Consider the following 15,488-nt stretch of genomic DNA (forward strand, 5'->3'; position numbering starts at 1 on the left):
CAACCTGTAAGAAAAAAAATGTCGCTAGCAAATGAGCAAACACACTTTCTAGCTTCAGCATTTCAATAGTTAGGCCTGCCGCTTGCCTTTTTCGTTTCTTCCTGGATGTGACAGTTATGACCAGAGGCTACGCTCAGCAGGTTTCTCAACACACAAGAAGATCACAAGATAACACAAAAGAGAACAAGCTCCTGCTGCTGCTCAAACTGTAGAAGATGAGAAATAAAGAGACGGAATGGCGAAAGATGAGCCCCCCCGAGTACAATAACAAATGTCACATAATAACAATGATCCATCTGCTTTTCACTGTCCAGTCTGCAGTCTTTTTGTCTGCTCGGTAAATGGTCCTCAAATCATTTCATATTTTGCATGTAGGGCACGTTCTAGACAACCTCTTGCTGTGGTCAAGCGTGGGTTGATTTGTCAGAGGTCTATGATCTAGAACAGCACCCATTTTCCTACAGACAGCTGAGCAGATCCCAGAGCAGTTCACTGGATATCGTTTGACCCTAAAGGTCACCCCACCACACCTCTCTCTCTGCCTCCTTGCTCTCCAAACCGCCTTTTGCAGCCACTGTTAGCTGCGCTGGGTGAAGCTGTGCATGTGGGTGAGGTACTGGGTGAGATCATCCTCCCCCTCGTCCTCCAGGTGCTGCTGGTAGCACTGGAGCAGCTTGTCCTCCGACGTGACCCCGCCGGCAGGCAGGCAGGCCCCCGACATGTCCACCACGACGGTGGTCAAGGCCTTGATGTAGTTCTTCGCCAGGGTTAGGGTCTCGATCTTGGACAGCTTCTTGTCGGTGTTGACGTGGGGGATGGCCTCTCGCAGCGCTTGGAAGGCGTTGTTGAGTTTGTGCATGCGCTGGCGCTCCCTCTCGTTGCTCTCCAGCCGCCGGACGCTGCGCTCCTTGGTGCCGGAGCCGCGCTGCCTGCGCCGCCGGCCTCCTCCACCTCTCTGCCGCTTGCCCTCCCCGCCCCTCAGCGACCCCCTCCAGGAGCCGCCGATCCGCACCGAGGCCTCCGAGCCTTCCTGCTCGCTGGAGCCCGGTTCTGGTTCTGTGTCTGGTTCCAGATCTGGCTCGGGGTCAGACCAGCTCCTCCTGGATGGTTTCACAGCCTTCCCTTTGGACTTCATCCTGCTGCTGCTGCTGCTGCCTCCTTCACCTTTCTCTCTCTCTCTCTCTCTCTCTCTGAAAGTGATCCCACAGCTTCAACAGGCCTGGAAGAAAAGATGGCAATGTTATACAGAAAGGAAGAAAGAATTTTAACAGTGTTTTTATACAGTCTTCTCCCAGTAATCCCCCAATTACTGAATAAGTCTCTCTCTCTCCAATTCAAACAGCCCTGCATCCTGTTGTATCTAATCAGCCTCTTGCAGTGTGAAAACTCCATGATGTTGGTGTGTTAATCTACGCCTCTCTTATCCCCACGGCCCTGCATGCGATAATGCCCATTTCAAGGTTACACTCACAAAAAACACAGAGAGACCAGCCAGCTCTCACCTCCAATGCTCTTTATAACTTCATTTTTACCCAGTAGATGTTTTCGTTTAAAATATGTCACTTATGAAAGAACTTCCTTAAATTAAAGTTGAAATTTGCTGTAGTAAAGCTACAGCAAATTCACCACATGGGGATTTCCTTTAAACCATATTATCAAATATGCTAATGTGTTAAAACTGCTAAGATAAAGCTGTTTTACATAGTGCACACTGTAAAAAAAAAAAAAAAGAACATCCCTCTCTTTTATTTTCCTAAGCCAAGTTTAATCACTACATTAGTAACTGATATGAGATAAACAGGCAAAAGGCATTCACACACAGCAGCCATTAAAGTGAATGAAACAGCTACACAAAGAAAACATTAAAAACAAAAAGCCTTACCTTGGAAGTTAAACTAACTTTCCTCCTCCTGAGTGTTTACAGAGAAATCCTCACCATGCAGCCAGTGATTGAAAGCAGCATCCCATGAAGTAGAGAGCAGAGAGCAGCAGCAGACACACTCACACACACGCACGCAGATAACTGTCACATGCGAGCTACCTGTAACTGACTGATGTACACGTAGCGCTGCTCAGCCAATCAGAGAGCGAGCTGACTCCCTCCAGCTCTGTGCTCTGCCCACATGCTGCTCCTGCTGCTGCTGCTGCTGCACCATGCCACAACACTGACACAATTATATGTACTCTTAATAGTTACTGCATCATTGAAGAAAGAAAGGAATCCACCGTTTTATTTATAGCCTGTTGGTGGAACAAGTATTCAGATCATTTGCTAAGACTAAAAAAAAAAAATAGCACTACTTGCTATGAAAATCCAGGACCACTATTTACACTTCTATTTATCTATTTATTAGGTATTTATACAAGGAGAACTACTGGAGAGTCATTGGGTTTTTATATATAGTACTTTTAAAGACCTTTTCTACTGCTTTTACTCTGTTAATCATCCTATCATCCACTTTTGATTCTGCTGCACCATTGCACTTTGTTCACTGTGTTTTGTTCTATGTTTGTGACTGTTTTTGTATGTCTGTGTTTGCACCTTGGTCCGCGAGCAACGACATTTCGTTTAATCCGTGTACTTTGTATATGGAAAAATGACAATAAAGTTGAACTTGACTTGACTTGACCTGACCTGAAATACATTACAAGTAAAAATCCTGCATTCAAAATTTTTACTTTAAAGTAGGGGAGACCGGGGGCAATTGTAACATCTCAAATCGCACGAATCAGAAACGACACAGAACCGACACAGAACCATGAAACTCATTATTGTTGAGGTATGAAATTAATCAATTGATTGGTATGGATATTAAACTGTTTTGACAACAGAATATCTGTATTCTTTGTAGTTTAATTGTCGTCCTTGGTGTTTATATGAAGTTATTACACGTCTTTGGGGCGACTGGCTCAGAGGGTAGAGCAGGTTGTCCACCAATCGGAAGGTCAGTTGTTCGATCCCCAGCTGCTCCGGGTCACATGTCGATGTGTCCTTGAGCAAGACACTTAACCCCAAATTGCTCCTGAAGGCATAGCCATCGGTGTGTGAATGAGTATTTAGATGGACAAAGTCTCAGGTCTCAAAGCCTCTGCCATCAGTGTGTGAATGGGTGAATGCTGACATGTAGTGTAAAGCGCTATTCAGTGTTTTCCTTCCAAATATTATTATTATCATAAGTAGCATCATTTAGCACCATGGTGTTACATCATCTTGTCTCCATTAAAAGCAACAATAATTAACATGGCATTATTTGGCCTATTGTAAAGGAGTAAAATGAGCTAGTTAACAGAGTCAGGAACGCTGCATTTTTGGTTCCTTGTCCACTCCTTTAACTTCAAGCAGTTAACATAATTTCCATTGTGGCTTATCACCTTCCTCTGCTTCATTTGAATACAGTCCTCCAGGCTACACCTGAATGTAGAGAAGCTGGGCCTGGTTTCATTTGAACTTAGTCACATTGTTTACTTTTTACCAGACAAACTGAACTTTTTTTGCACTGCACAGTTGTTTTCCCACAATCCAGCTACTGCAAACTGAGCAAATATACCAAACAAACAAAGAAAGAACATTTTGTAACATCATAAAAGTTTTTTGAGTAATCACCCACACACCCCTTACCCACTTACGTATGTGTGATCTGAAGTTATTCCACCATGTCTGTTTGACCTGAGGGCCCAGACACAACTGTTGTCAGTTGGGATTATTTGACCTTTCCTGCTGTGATAGATAGTGGCGTAGAGACAAGGTGGCGTAGAGACAAGGTGGCGTCATGGCAGATATACTGACTGACCATTCAGTTAAATCATGCTTCACAGCATGTGGTAATAAGAAATACCCCAGTTTCTAAACTCTTTTCCAGATTGGTAGCTTATGTTTTCTATATCTTTATTCTTAAAATATCAACTGCTAAAACAAAACTGACAATAAACATTAGATTAAATGAGATTCTTAAAAGAAAACTTAAAGAATGGACACTTGTTTTGAAATTAAAGTAAAAGTAAGTGGTTTAAACACATTAGAAAAGTCTGTATCAGGCTTATATTTCTGCTCTCTGTATCTACAATCATTTATTCAGAAATGCATTTAAATATTCTAAACAACAAAGGTTTTAACGCTAAGGGTGCTAGTGTTAGTGTCCTTCCCTATGCGTGTTTACATCACCTTTATAATGATTTCTCAATTTGAGAAGATCGTAACTAAACTAAAAAGACGTTTCTAAAATGTCTTCTTAAATTAATTCAGAACTTTTTCTTACCAAAATGAATTTGACGTTAGGCATTAGAAGCCACAATGACAAAACATTGACCACAATGATTATTCTTAGATCAAAATCTAAGAAAACCTGACAATTAACATTAGATTAAATGGGTTTCTTGAAAGTAAAGTTCTCTAAACTCCTAACTTAAAGAATAGACACTTGTTTTGAAATCGAGGTAGGCCTAAAAGTAGCTGTTTAAACATTTTAGAAACATAGCTATCAGGCTTATAGTGCTCTCTGTATCTACCATTTCTCATTTTTGTTCTTTTAATAATCTTCTATCATAGATTAACTAACAGTATATGTTTTCTTCTTAAATGTTTCAGAGATGCATTTAAATAGGCTATTCTAAACAACAAAGGTTTTAATGCTAATACTGCTAGTGTTCTTCCTATGCGTGTTTACATCACCATTATAATGATTTCTACATGTGAGAAGTTTGTAACTAAACTAAAAAAAACAATCCTAAAATGTCCTCTAAAATTAATTCAGAACTATTTCATACCAAAACCATGACGTTTAGGAACCACAATTAATTAATTAGTTAATTAATTAATTAGGTAAAAATGTTAATTAATTCATAGTTTTGTTCGTTCAGTTTCTACCAAATTAGAGAGTAGTTTATTAGGCTACTAAATAATTCAGATGCTTTCCTTTTTAATGCTACAACTTTAATTTAAAAGTAGCAAAAGTTCGCTTTAAAGAAAACCTGTAATAGAAAATTGACCTTTTTCAAAACAAAAGGAAAATATATAATAAAAACAAACTTTATGTTATAGCCTGCAGTTAAAAATAGGACATTACCCAGGAGTATTTTAAGAATGAAATAAAAGATAACCTATAATTCAGCTATTAGCAACTAACACTGATGTGAGAAGATCACAAACATGCAACAACAACAATAGGCTACAGGTGTGACGCTCCCAGCCCTTAGAGCCAAACCCTTTTAGCTGTTGGTGTCCTTGAACAGCTTGTGTGTGTGTGTGTGTGTGTAAGACTGGTCCTGCCAGGTTCACAGTTTCCTCCACAGGTACACTGTATCTAATCAACCAAACCTCGCTGATGCTGGCTCTGTGGAAACATTATCTATTACTTTGAGTTTGTTCAGTTTCTGGTTCCACTGGCCCCTGAGGTTCACACTGTTTATTCAGTCACAGCCGCTGATAAATTCTGAGCTGAATACACTTCAGTAATGAGGCAAGCAAACAAGGCCTCCACAAGCATGCTCTGTTTGAGCAAAACAAACTGTCTAAACAACATAAACTCCTTGTATTCAACCTGGAATTTGTTGAATACAACAAATAAAAGATAAAAAATGGGATTTCAGACACAGATGACAATTTATTAAATTAAATTTATTGGAATTGACAATATTTATGTTTCTATTTTACGGCTCAGATCCGAGGACAAAATCATGAAAAGCAGCTTCCCAAAGAGGTTTGCACAGCACTGTTTATGCAACACGCCATAGCCAGTGCTCTTGTCATAACCAACAACTGTGAAAGCTGAATGCACTGTCACACAGTCCTGCGTGGCCGTGATGTCATGAACGGCAGGTGCTTTGAATCCATTTGGAGCAGATTGAGAGAGAGAAAAAAAAGCCATTAAAATCCCTGACTCATCATAAAAGAGGAGGGAGGAGGTGGGGAGATGAGTTGGAGGTGAAGAGGACGAGAGCTGCTCGATTAGTAAGTTTTTCCATTAAGCCAAGGCTGGCTGCTTGAAAGAAAAACAAGTGTGGATGTCACATTAGACCATGGTGACAGTGAGGTGGCCTTTGGCTGACGGCAGACGATGTCATAGAAAAGGCTGCGTTTGACCATAAAAATGAGCACCTACAACTCAATATGTGTGTTTAAATAACCCTTTTATCTCACAGCTCAAGGTCTGACTCGGTGATATGGGTGAGGAACAGGCAGGTTTGGGACAGAAAGAAGCGCCGGGACAGAGCAGGGCTGGTCTGTGTCGGCAGGGACGGGGCGTGTTGCTGAAAATGGCAGTTCTTCTCCAAAGCTGAGAAGTCGTCTTCCCACTCCAAGCCTGCAGGCAAAAACACACAGTTAGTGACAACGAAGTGACAACAGCCTGCAGCATCTGGGATTAGTAGGATTTACAACATGTGTTAACCATTGTAGTGTCCTGCCCTGATGTCGTTACATTGTCAGAGGCCTTTCAGTCTGATGTAGTTACATAATCAAACAAAATACCTTACGACGTTGTAGGCCAAGTTTCGGTGTCAAAATATTACTGTATTTATCAATAAATGTCAAAATGATTGGTTTTTTTGCTAAATATATTTCAAAAAATATTTTTTTTTTCTGGGTATTCATGCTGCACCAGCAAAAAAATAAAAAACACTATCATCATTTTTGAACAAATTCAATCCTTCAATCAGAACTGTCTTTTTTTCTTAATAATACCTCCCTATATTTTGTGTAATCCCTCCTGACATCTTGTTCCAACATCCTGTTTCAGCCAGAAATATATCAAAATATTGAAGGCGGATGCTCATTTCAGTGCAAAACATTTACACAAACTGAAACCAGTGACTTCTTGGGAGGGAAGGAAAATGGCATACCATATTCAAAAAGTTGCAATACCACACTGTAAAAAATACCTCATTATGAGGAAAATCCCTGCATTGAAAATGTTGATTTGAAAACACCGTGAACTATTTTTTAGTAAAATGTACTTAAAGTACCAAAAGTAACAGAGCCGTGTGCAAGTGCAGAAAAATGCTCCCTTTGAGTGTTAATGAATTAATGTCTAAGCAGCACTTTACTGTTGTAGCTGGTTGAAGTGGAGCTAATTGAAAGTTATATGATGTTGGGTTATTTAACATTTAACAATGCCTCATATATATATATACAGTATATATATATATATATATATAAATAATTTATGTTTTGTATAAAAAATCTTAATTTCTAAAGTAAATGGTCACTAATAGCTGTCAAATGAATATAGTAAAAAGTCAAATATTTCCCTCTGACTTGTAATGACTATAAAGTGATATGGGATGAAATACTCAAATAATTCTAATACTCAAAATTGTACTTAAGTACTTAAAGGTGCTAAATGTGAGATTGGGATTATTTCTGTTGCCTCCGCGCAGCTCTCAACATGACGATGGCTGAACCGGCGGGCCCGCAGCTAACGGTGCTAACAATGCTAACAGTGAAAACAATGGCAACAGTCCTGATAGAGCTAATAGTGTTAACCTGAGAGGGGACCAGAAGGTTCGGCGCTATTCTTCCGCAACGACGCCTTCGGTTGGGACGTCGTTATCAGCTTTAACCGCCATATGAGAGCAGTGTAGAGCAGTGGACATGAGCTAGCCAGTGGGGCTCCGAACACGCACAAAAGGCACAAGCAGCCAGCCCGGCGATGTCAACAAAGCAAGAAACTTGGATTAAAACATACAAAGAGGGAGAGTGACTTCATTCTCTGCTCAGGTAGACATTACTCCTCTATATCTTTACATAGCAAATAGTCGATTGCTGTTGTATTAATGCTCAGGACATCATATAAAGCACCTTTAAGTAAATGTACTTAGTTACTTTCCACTACTGCAAAAGGCTCAGCAGTAATGTTAAGTGTACACAGTTTGTAGTTAATGGGATAAAACATGCAAAATCACTGGCATCGTCCTTTAAAATAGTACCACTGTCTTCTAATGTGACATCTGGCGGAGATGTGCAGGCCTCAGAGTGCAGCTCCACGGTGGGAGTCTCCTAAGAACAGTAACAGTGGATAGTCAGTGGAAATTAAACAGGAAAACAAGTGTCATATAGCCTTTGTTTGGATTAATAGAGTGGTCAGTAAGTATTTAACCTTCCAGTGCAAAACAAAGCTCAAAACCCACCAAACTACAGTGTAACAGACAGTACCTGATCAAACAGGTAGACCATGACATCGTCATCGAAGGACACACTCTTCCTCCTTTTCACACTCGCGTCCCTCCCGGGCAAAACTCCTGGAGCGTCGTAGATTTGACAGGATTTCAGAAGACTTTTAGGGTTGTTAAAATTGTCTCTAACCAGTTCATGTTGATTCCCGTTACAGTTGTTGGCGTTGGGATCGAGGGCAGTGGAGTTTTTCAAATCACTTAACATGTTGATATCACTGCTGTGCCAACCGGTATCCTCTCCTATAGACGTCCTACAATCCTCGGTGTAGCAAATGTCACCAAAACGTAGTAGTGGTATGTCCTCATCACAGAATATGATAAACCTATTGTGCTGACCCACAGTGTACTGCTTGGTAACAATGTTTAAATAGTTTTTGATCAAACTGAAAATGTCCTGCATGTTTAAAACAAGTCTTGTCCATGGGGCAAAAGAAGCTAAAGAAGTCAGTGCCGATGAGTGATGTGCGGGCTCCTCCGGAAGACAACGACGTCGAGGGGAGGTAGAGAAGAGTGGTGGCCGCGTTACCAAGCTTGATCCGCAGTCACTGCTCCTCCATAACTGAGGGGCTGAACTTCCTCTTTGATGAAGGATGCAGGTGATCGCCTGCAGCTCTTCATCAGTCTGCATCATCTGACCTGAAGGTATCAGCAGCTGGAGGTCTTCATCCCTGTATGAATGATGCACAATGACTCATTGAGACTTAAACTGGTTCTGTTCGTCATCTTGTAACGAACATGTAAAGGAAATGAAACTGGTAGTGGCCATTGTTCCTGCTGGTAATGGGTCTTTTTCACTGCATTTTGACATGTCACTGTAGGAATAGCACAGGTGTAAATGATCAAATTAATGATGGCTGAACTGCATTTAGCTCTCTTGAATAGAGCAGAGACATCATTACTATGACAAGTCAAAATGTCTGCTGTGAGAAAGGCCTATCACGAGTTAATTGCTGAGATCTGAGACGGCTTACAGCCATTACTTTAGGTGAGTACAGCGTTATCTACCCGATAGCAGCGATGGCCAAAACTACAAAAATAACATCCAAGTAGTAGCTCCAGAATTGTACTATAAATGCATGACTTAGCATTATTGTTATTATAAAGTGGCAATTGCCAACTTAAAGTGGCTATAATTGATATTTTTCTAACAATGTATTAAATGAAAATGTGAAAATAACGTGACAATGTGAAGGGCATTCTGCAGCTCCCCTCAGCTTCACTGAGCCTCATAGTTTCATTGTTTAGCTCTATGGTCTGCTTTACTGTTTTGGTTAACTCCAAGCCCCCAGGAAGAGCGCCAGGCTTTGATGCAAATTTTTGTAGTGGCCAAAGGGTGGTACTACAACTTTTGCGTCCGTCACGTGATGCCAATGGGCCCAAAAATACTTTTCCCCATAGACTTACATAGGGGAAAAAAACGTCTGTAAATCAGCGGATAATGTTTTTTTGAGGAAAATCAACTTCTCAGTATGAACACTTGAATAGTCCTTATTTAAATCATTAGGTCCTAAAGGTTGTAAAATGCACTAATAGCTGAATCCAGAGTTATTTCCCTTTTTTTGTTCAAGTGAATGAGACCCAGACCGAGGCTGGACCAAGGGCTGGGAGGCGGAGTTAAAGGAAACGCTACTGCGCCTGCTCTGTGGGCCCAATGGATTTGGAAGATCGCAGGATGATCTGGATACTTTTACACTCTTCATTTAGATTTCATGCGCCACTGAGCAACTCTCGTAGGAATGAAAGGGGCCCCGCCTCAAACGCTGTATCCAGTTCTCTTTATACATCCATGGTTAACTCTCACTGCTCTCGTAGCAATGTTTTTTTGGCTGGAGCAAGCAGCTGTTTTCAATGAAAAAAGCGGTAACACTTCATTTTACAGGTCTGCAAATATTATGGTAATTGGGTGATAAGTAGCAAGTAACCTATTTCAAATTTCTTTGGAATTTATTAAATAATTATATTCCACTATTTTCCAGTAGCTGGTAATTTATTTAATACATGCCAGGAATAGAATACAAAGTTAATTGATATGCTTTATTTCCATGTCTGCTGGTAAATAGATAATAATTAGAAAATAACTTATATGAAATTTGCCTGATCAGAAGTGTTATTAGTTTTGGTTTTCCGACTCCGATGAAGAGCAGCGCACAGCAGCTTCTCAAGCCTAAGAGCCCTATTTCAACAATTATATGCTATTTTAGCACATAATTATTAAATAATGTTTATGATAAAGTAATTTTCGATACATTTTGAGGTAAATATTGGGGTTATATGGCAGTAATCCCAAAGAAATTTCAAATAGGTTACTTGCTAATTATCACTTAATTATCATGAAAATTGCGGACATGTAAAATGAAGCGTTACCAAAAAAGCTCTAAAAACACCACCAAATATTATCACCAAAACAGCAGACCGACACAGTTAGCAATTAGCTGGTGAACATAGTGGAGCATTTATCAGCTAAAGATCCAGATATTTCCCGCAGGAGTTGGTGGAGACCAAAAACAGAGCTAAAAGAGAGAGAATAATGGACTTACATTTGCCATGTGGCCATTTAACATTAGCTATACTGTTTGGTCATTCAGACCTTTTCTGAGTCCGACACTTACACCGGCTATGTCAGCTGTACGCGACTAATATTTTTGCTTGGTTGTGACAGTTATATCTGAGGAGTGGTTATCTGCCGATACAATATTGACATAATCTACCAGTTTGAAATGGTACATGCAGAAATTGTAATTGCCACCGGATCACAGGCTGTTTGCACCAGTATTAGTGAGAGTCAACAGTGTTGGAGGCATATATCTTCATCTTTTTAAGGATTATGCCCAACACTGACAGTAAATTACATGTTTAAAGTGACTGTTTAGTGCCTGGCCAAAGGGTAGTTGGTTGTGGATGGTGTACATTGGCTGGCAATTCGACATAATAAGATAATATGTGGGCTTTGTCTAAAAATAATCTCCTCTTACAGACAAATATAATTCCATTGCAATGTCTTCTTTCTCTCTTTTATTAATCCACTGGACATTTTAAGAGGTCAGACAGCCCTTGAGCGTCTGTTAACAACAGGATGTACTAAAACTGATTCGTCAGCCGTTCTCCACTGGATGAAACAGTGCACACGCACACACACACACACACACACACACACACACACATACATTATTTGGCCACTCACTCCTGAGCCTGAATAAATATCAGGGCCCATCCATCCGCGGAGACAAAGACGCAATAGGAAACTTTCACCGTTCTGCGGTAACCAAGCAACCGCTGGATGAGTGACTCAGGAAAGGAAGAGAGGAGCTGACTCACAGCAGCTGTGACGTAAAGGATGTAAAAGGACACACACACACACACACACACACACACACACACACGTATGCAGTAGGCCGTGAAGCCTGTAATCGGCCCTGTTTCGGGTAAATTAACACCTTATTGTGTAACAGGTGGAGGGGCTCAGGCTAGGGAAAGACAGATAACAATAACAGACACCCAGAAGTTCCACCACCACAAGAGAGAGACACAAACATTCAAAGTCTCCATTGATTACAGTGATTAAAAAATCAAAACAATACCTTTTCTTGATTCCTTTGTCACTGCATCTCCTTTTAGAAAGCCAATTCAAACCATCCAGTGAAATCACCAACGTCGCTCCATCCCTGAAGTATTTGAACTCTGTAAAAAGAAGAAGAGAGGAACATGGGCTATCAACTGATAGGCATTGCTTCCTGCTGCATCATGATGCTGCAAAATGTGTTGCAACTGCATCCAACCACGCATGACACCAGCATATTTCGCTTTCCTACCTTGCATTCTGCGAGCCCCACTCATTCCCCCGGCTTTTTACTGCAGGACAGGCAGCTCATTGAAGGCACAGAAAGAGACGAGCTAAACATATGGACACAGAGAGAGAGGAGATAGAGGGATGCACAGAAAAGGAGAGGCGGGGAGATGGGGAGGTGGGGGATCAGACGGGATGGAGAGTGAATGAGGGGGAAAATGAAATAAGGGGAGTAGATCAGAGGAGGTAAGGGATGCGAGGTGATGAGGAAGAAAAGAAAGGCTGTGAGGACAGAGGAAGGACAAAGAGCTCACATATACAGTCCTCTCCCTGGAGGCTGCTGGCCTTTCTGCAGCAGCAGAGTGCTAGATGGGGATCAATAACTTATCTGCTCTAATGCAACACAACAGAGAGAAACAGCAGAGTGGATGTCACAGCGACATAGACCAGTGTTATTATTCTAAATAACGATACCATTATACTTCATGCAAACTATACTGCAAGAATAAACATGTTTTATGGTTTCAAGGTTGTGAACTAATTGAAGGATTCCTCTGGTTTGTTGTGTATTCTTTGCCATTAACAAGGTCATATGTATTTGTCTTTTCCAGGAGCTCCATTTCTAGTCATAAGGACCTCTTTCATACATTTGTAAAGTCATTACTGATTACTCATCACCACTTGATAATTATGCCTTATTGTGAAATAGTCCCTTAAACACCAGTGAAACTCCTATACATGCTCAGAACAGCATACACTTTAAATTACTCTCAAGAGACAGATGCATTCATACAAAGCTGTTTTCACTAGACAAATAATATGACGATATGGAGAATCAGTGGTTCCCAAAGTACTTAAGGGCGTTGCCAGTTTCTTCAGTTAAATTAGTAATAGGTTAATACTGTTTATTTTGATAAGTTGGCATAGCAGTTCATATAATGATTTGGATATGAATGGCTGTTCAAATAAGATTCATTCTGCCTCAGAGTTAGGTGTTATACTATATGATTTTTGTCCCAGTCATTTCATCCCACCTGTAATATGATGAATATCATTTAGTTTGAATTCATCTTTAATTTAAAACTGATTTCAGTCGTAAAGGAAGATCATAATCTCATCTAAACAGAATACTTTCAAGTCTTAAGCATGAAAATTATCAGAGCTAAAATACAATTGCATACAGATAAAACAAACATTTGTGTTCTAAGAGTATATACTATGTTATATTTGGGATGTTTTTGGTGCATGGTCCCACCAGATGTAACAATGAACATTAGCTCCCTCTAGAGGTTGAAAGCAGAACAGCAGGCAGCTTTAACCACCACTTAGGCAGAGGGGGGAACTGCAGCAGAGCTCTTACAGTAGCTCAGGCTGTCCAAACAAACAAAAAACAGGAAATTAAGCTTTATAAATTTGACTAATGTACATAAATTGCCAATAAGTAACAATAATAATATAATACTGAAATACGTGGCCCACTATGTACACATTTAACTACTACTGTTGCTGCCACCAACAACTTTTACCAATAGAAACAACTGATGCTACTCCTGCTACATCATTACTACTGTTATATATGTACTATTACTACTACTACTATCCCTACTGCTACTTTCTGCTGCAGTCAGTTATAAACTATTGTGTTAATCATCATCATATCATCATGTAACTTCCAAACCAATACAACTCAGCAATGTGCAATATCCGAAGTGCAATACCTTACTGTTTTTATAGGTCAAGCAAATACATATTTTCTATTTATATTCTTTATTTGTAATAGATGTGTAATCACCGTCAGGATTGCTATTTAATTTTGTTGTGCAATGACAATAAGGGATTTCTATTTTATTGTATTCCAAACCTCCACAATTATTAGGAAGTTCCTGCTGTTATAGTCCTCCCCCTGGCAACAAAATCACTGATGCTGGAGTTCTGCTTTACACACCCAGACAGCATCAGGATGTTGTTCCCAGGAGGCAACACTGTCACCATTCAGTCCACCTCTGGTTCCCAAGAGATGGGAAATGAAAGACAAAAGAAGAAAAAAGGAACATAGAGATGGACAGATGGTGTTGCAAATTCAGAATAAGCGATTGCATTTATTTTCCTCTCCTTCCCTTCCTTGCTTTTCGCCACCTCCGACCTTCCCGTCACTTCCCCCATAGGTCCTCTGAGGCATCGTGTCACCCAGCAACCTGCACCCATGGCCCCATATCAGGTCAGCCAGTGCTGCTTACAGTACAGTGTTTCAATATAGTCAACTCTTTTTTCACTGGACTTAGCAGTACGTGTGAGGGTGCGATGCAGTCGCCGGAGCTGAAAGCCTTCTCACTGATGCAAAATGGGAACTTGTTCCGGCACAATCTATTTTCACATGGCAGGGAATGATTGATGTGGTGCTGTCCGAGTTGCTCATAATCCGATATCTCGACAACTTCTGCATCCAAATGTCAGATGAATGTGTGAGACTTCTTTGGTTTCAGGCCTTCTGAGTGGAAGCCTAATAGTTGTGTCTTATTATCTGCTGTAGTTAATTTAAGCAGAGGAAAGCGGGGAATATCACTTCTCCAACTGAAAGCCATCAAGCAGGCTAGTGTGCTTTCCAACCAGCCAGAGGCGCAGCTGGCCAACTATTTCGTCATGCCAAATGTTTCAATCCCACAATTCCCTGCGGCATACAGGGGAAACTTGACCCCACGGGCATGAACAGGTGAACTAGAATAAAGAATGTGTCTGTTGTGCTAAAGAGGGTGAGAACAAGCCCAAGCACCTCAGCTTGAACTTTTAATTAATTGGTCTGGACCTACTATATCGTACTGCTCCGATTGAGTTGTAACATGCACACACACAGTACACGCCTAGAGAACTGTAGAACTATCCTTTTACACTGCAGGCGCAGAATCATCACATCCAGACGGCGAGTGACACCAAACAATCCGTGAGAGGGGGGTAATTGGAGATCATTGGGCTTATTCTGAGCATGCGGGGTACACTGTGCTGGAGGCCTGAAGAAGGAGCACATGGAGCTGGAGTCCAATGGAGTGGGAGAGCTTGCAAAGCGCTGTGGGTAATACGGGAAAGTGAAACATCCAGTCAGAACGCCGGTAGGGCTGTTTGCAGCCTTTATTTGGACACAGCAGGGTCCCATGGCTGCAGAGGAGTGAAGGGCCGAGAGGGAGGGAAATGTAACACTAAAATAACAACATACAGAGTGGTAAACATGTCACTGTTGTGTACATATTTGTCCAAGGTGCATGGTTTCAACAGTAATAAAACTGCCCTCTTAATGAGCGTGTAAAGTAAGCAGCTTTCACATTTTAAATTAAGCCGGGGTGCAGCTCTGCATCTGGTTGTGCATTGAATGCCTAATTTGTTGCAGGTCAGCACTAAGCGAGCCGTGCCATCGACTCCCTTTAAAAGACATTTCTCAATGACTTTTCTCGGGAGATTATAGGGTCTTAAACGTGTTTGCTGACAGAGACCCCTTAATATGATGACATAAACGTGTAATCCATCTCATATCGCTGGCGGAGTA

At 40.9% G+C, this 15,488-nt stretch overlaps 2 protein-coding genes across 3 annotated transcripts; both read right to left on the reverse strand.

The window, feature by feature from the left end:
- Positions 1 to 94: 94 nt before the first annotated feature.
- Positions 95 to 2,113, reverse strand: bhlha15 (basic helix-loop-helix family, member a15). Its single transcript, XM_037755625.1, has 2 exons — positions 1,883 to 2,113; positions 95 to 1,219 (listed from the first exon to the last, which is right to left on the reverse strand). Exon 2 carries the CDS (start codon positions 1,133 to 1,135, stop codon positions 578 to 580), a length of 558 nt encoding a protein of 185 aa, XP_037611553.1. The 5' UTR covers positions 1,136 to 1,219; positions 1,883 to 2,113; the 3' UTR covers positions 95 to 577.
- A 3,480-nt stretch (positions 2,114 to 5,593) lies between these two features.
- LOC119479703 lies at positions 5,594 to 13,851 on the reverse strand. Of its 2 annotated transcripts, none has more exons than XM_037755606.1 (5): positions 11,979 to 13,851; positions 11,748 to 11,847; positions 8,150 to 8,837; positions 7,924 to 7,993; positions 5,594 to 6,299 (listed from the first exon to the last, which is right to left on the reverse strand). In XM_037755606.1, the coding sequence occupies exons 1-5, from the start codon at positions 12,001 to 12,003 to the stop codon at positions 6,133 to 6,135; spliced, it is 1,050 nt and encodes a 349-aa protein (XP_037611534.1). In that variant the 5' UTR covers positions 12,004 to 13,851; the 3' UTR covers positions 5,594 to 6,132. The 2 variants fall into 2 exon arrangements, with proteins under 2 accessions (XP_037611534.1, XP_037611533.1); XM_037755605.1 differs by having other exon boundaries at positions 7,900 to 7,993.
- Positions 13,852 to 15,488: the final 1,637 nt, after the last annotated feature.

Source organism: Sebastes umbrosus, chromosome 20 (genome assembly GCF_015220745.1).
Source record: "Sebastes umbrosus isolate fSebUmb1 chromosome 20, fSebUmb1.pri, whole genome shotgun sequence".
NCBI classification, from domain to species: Eukaryota; Metazoa; Chordata; class Actinopteri; order Perciformes; family Sebastidae; genus Sebastes; species Sebastes umbrosus.

Bases quoted from the DNA above. Each gene is read 5' to 3' on its own strand.
- bhlha15 (XM_037755625.1), bottom strand. From the start codon at position 1,135: ATGAAGTCCAAAGGGAAGGCTGTGAAACCATCCAGGAGGAGCTGGTCT.
- LOC119479703 (XM_037755605.1), bottom strand. From the start codon at position 12,003: ATGAGTGGGGCTCGCAGAATGCAAG. The intron at 8,838-11,747 runs GTATTGTTTTGA...TCATTCATACAG, and splicing joins GACAAAGGAATCAAGAAAAG to GGATGAAGACCTCCAGCTGC. The intron at 7,994-8,149 runs GTACTGTCTGTT...TACTGTTCTTAG, and splicing joins TGGTCTACCTGTTTGATCAG to GAGACTCCCACCGTGGAGCT.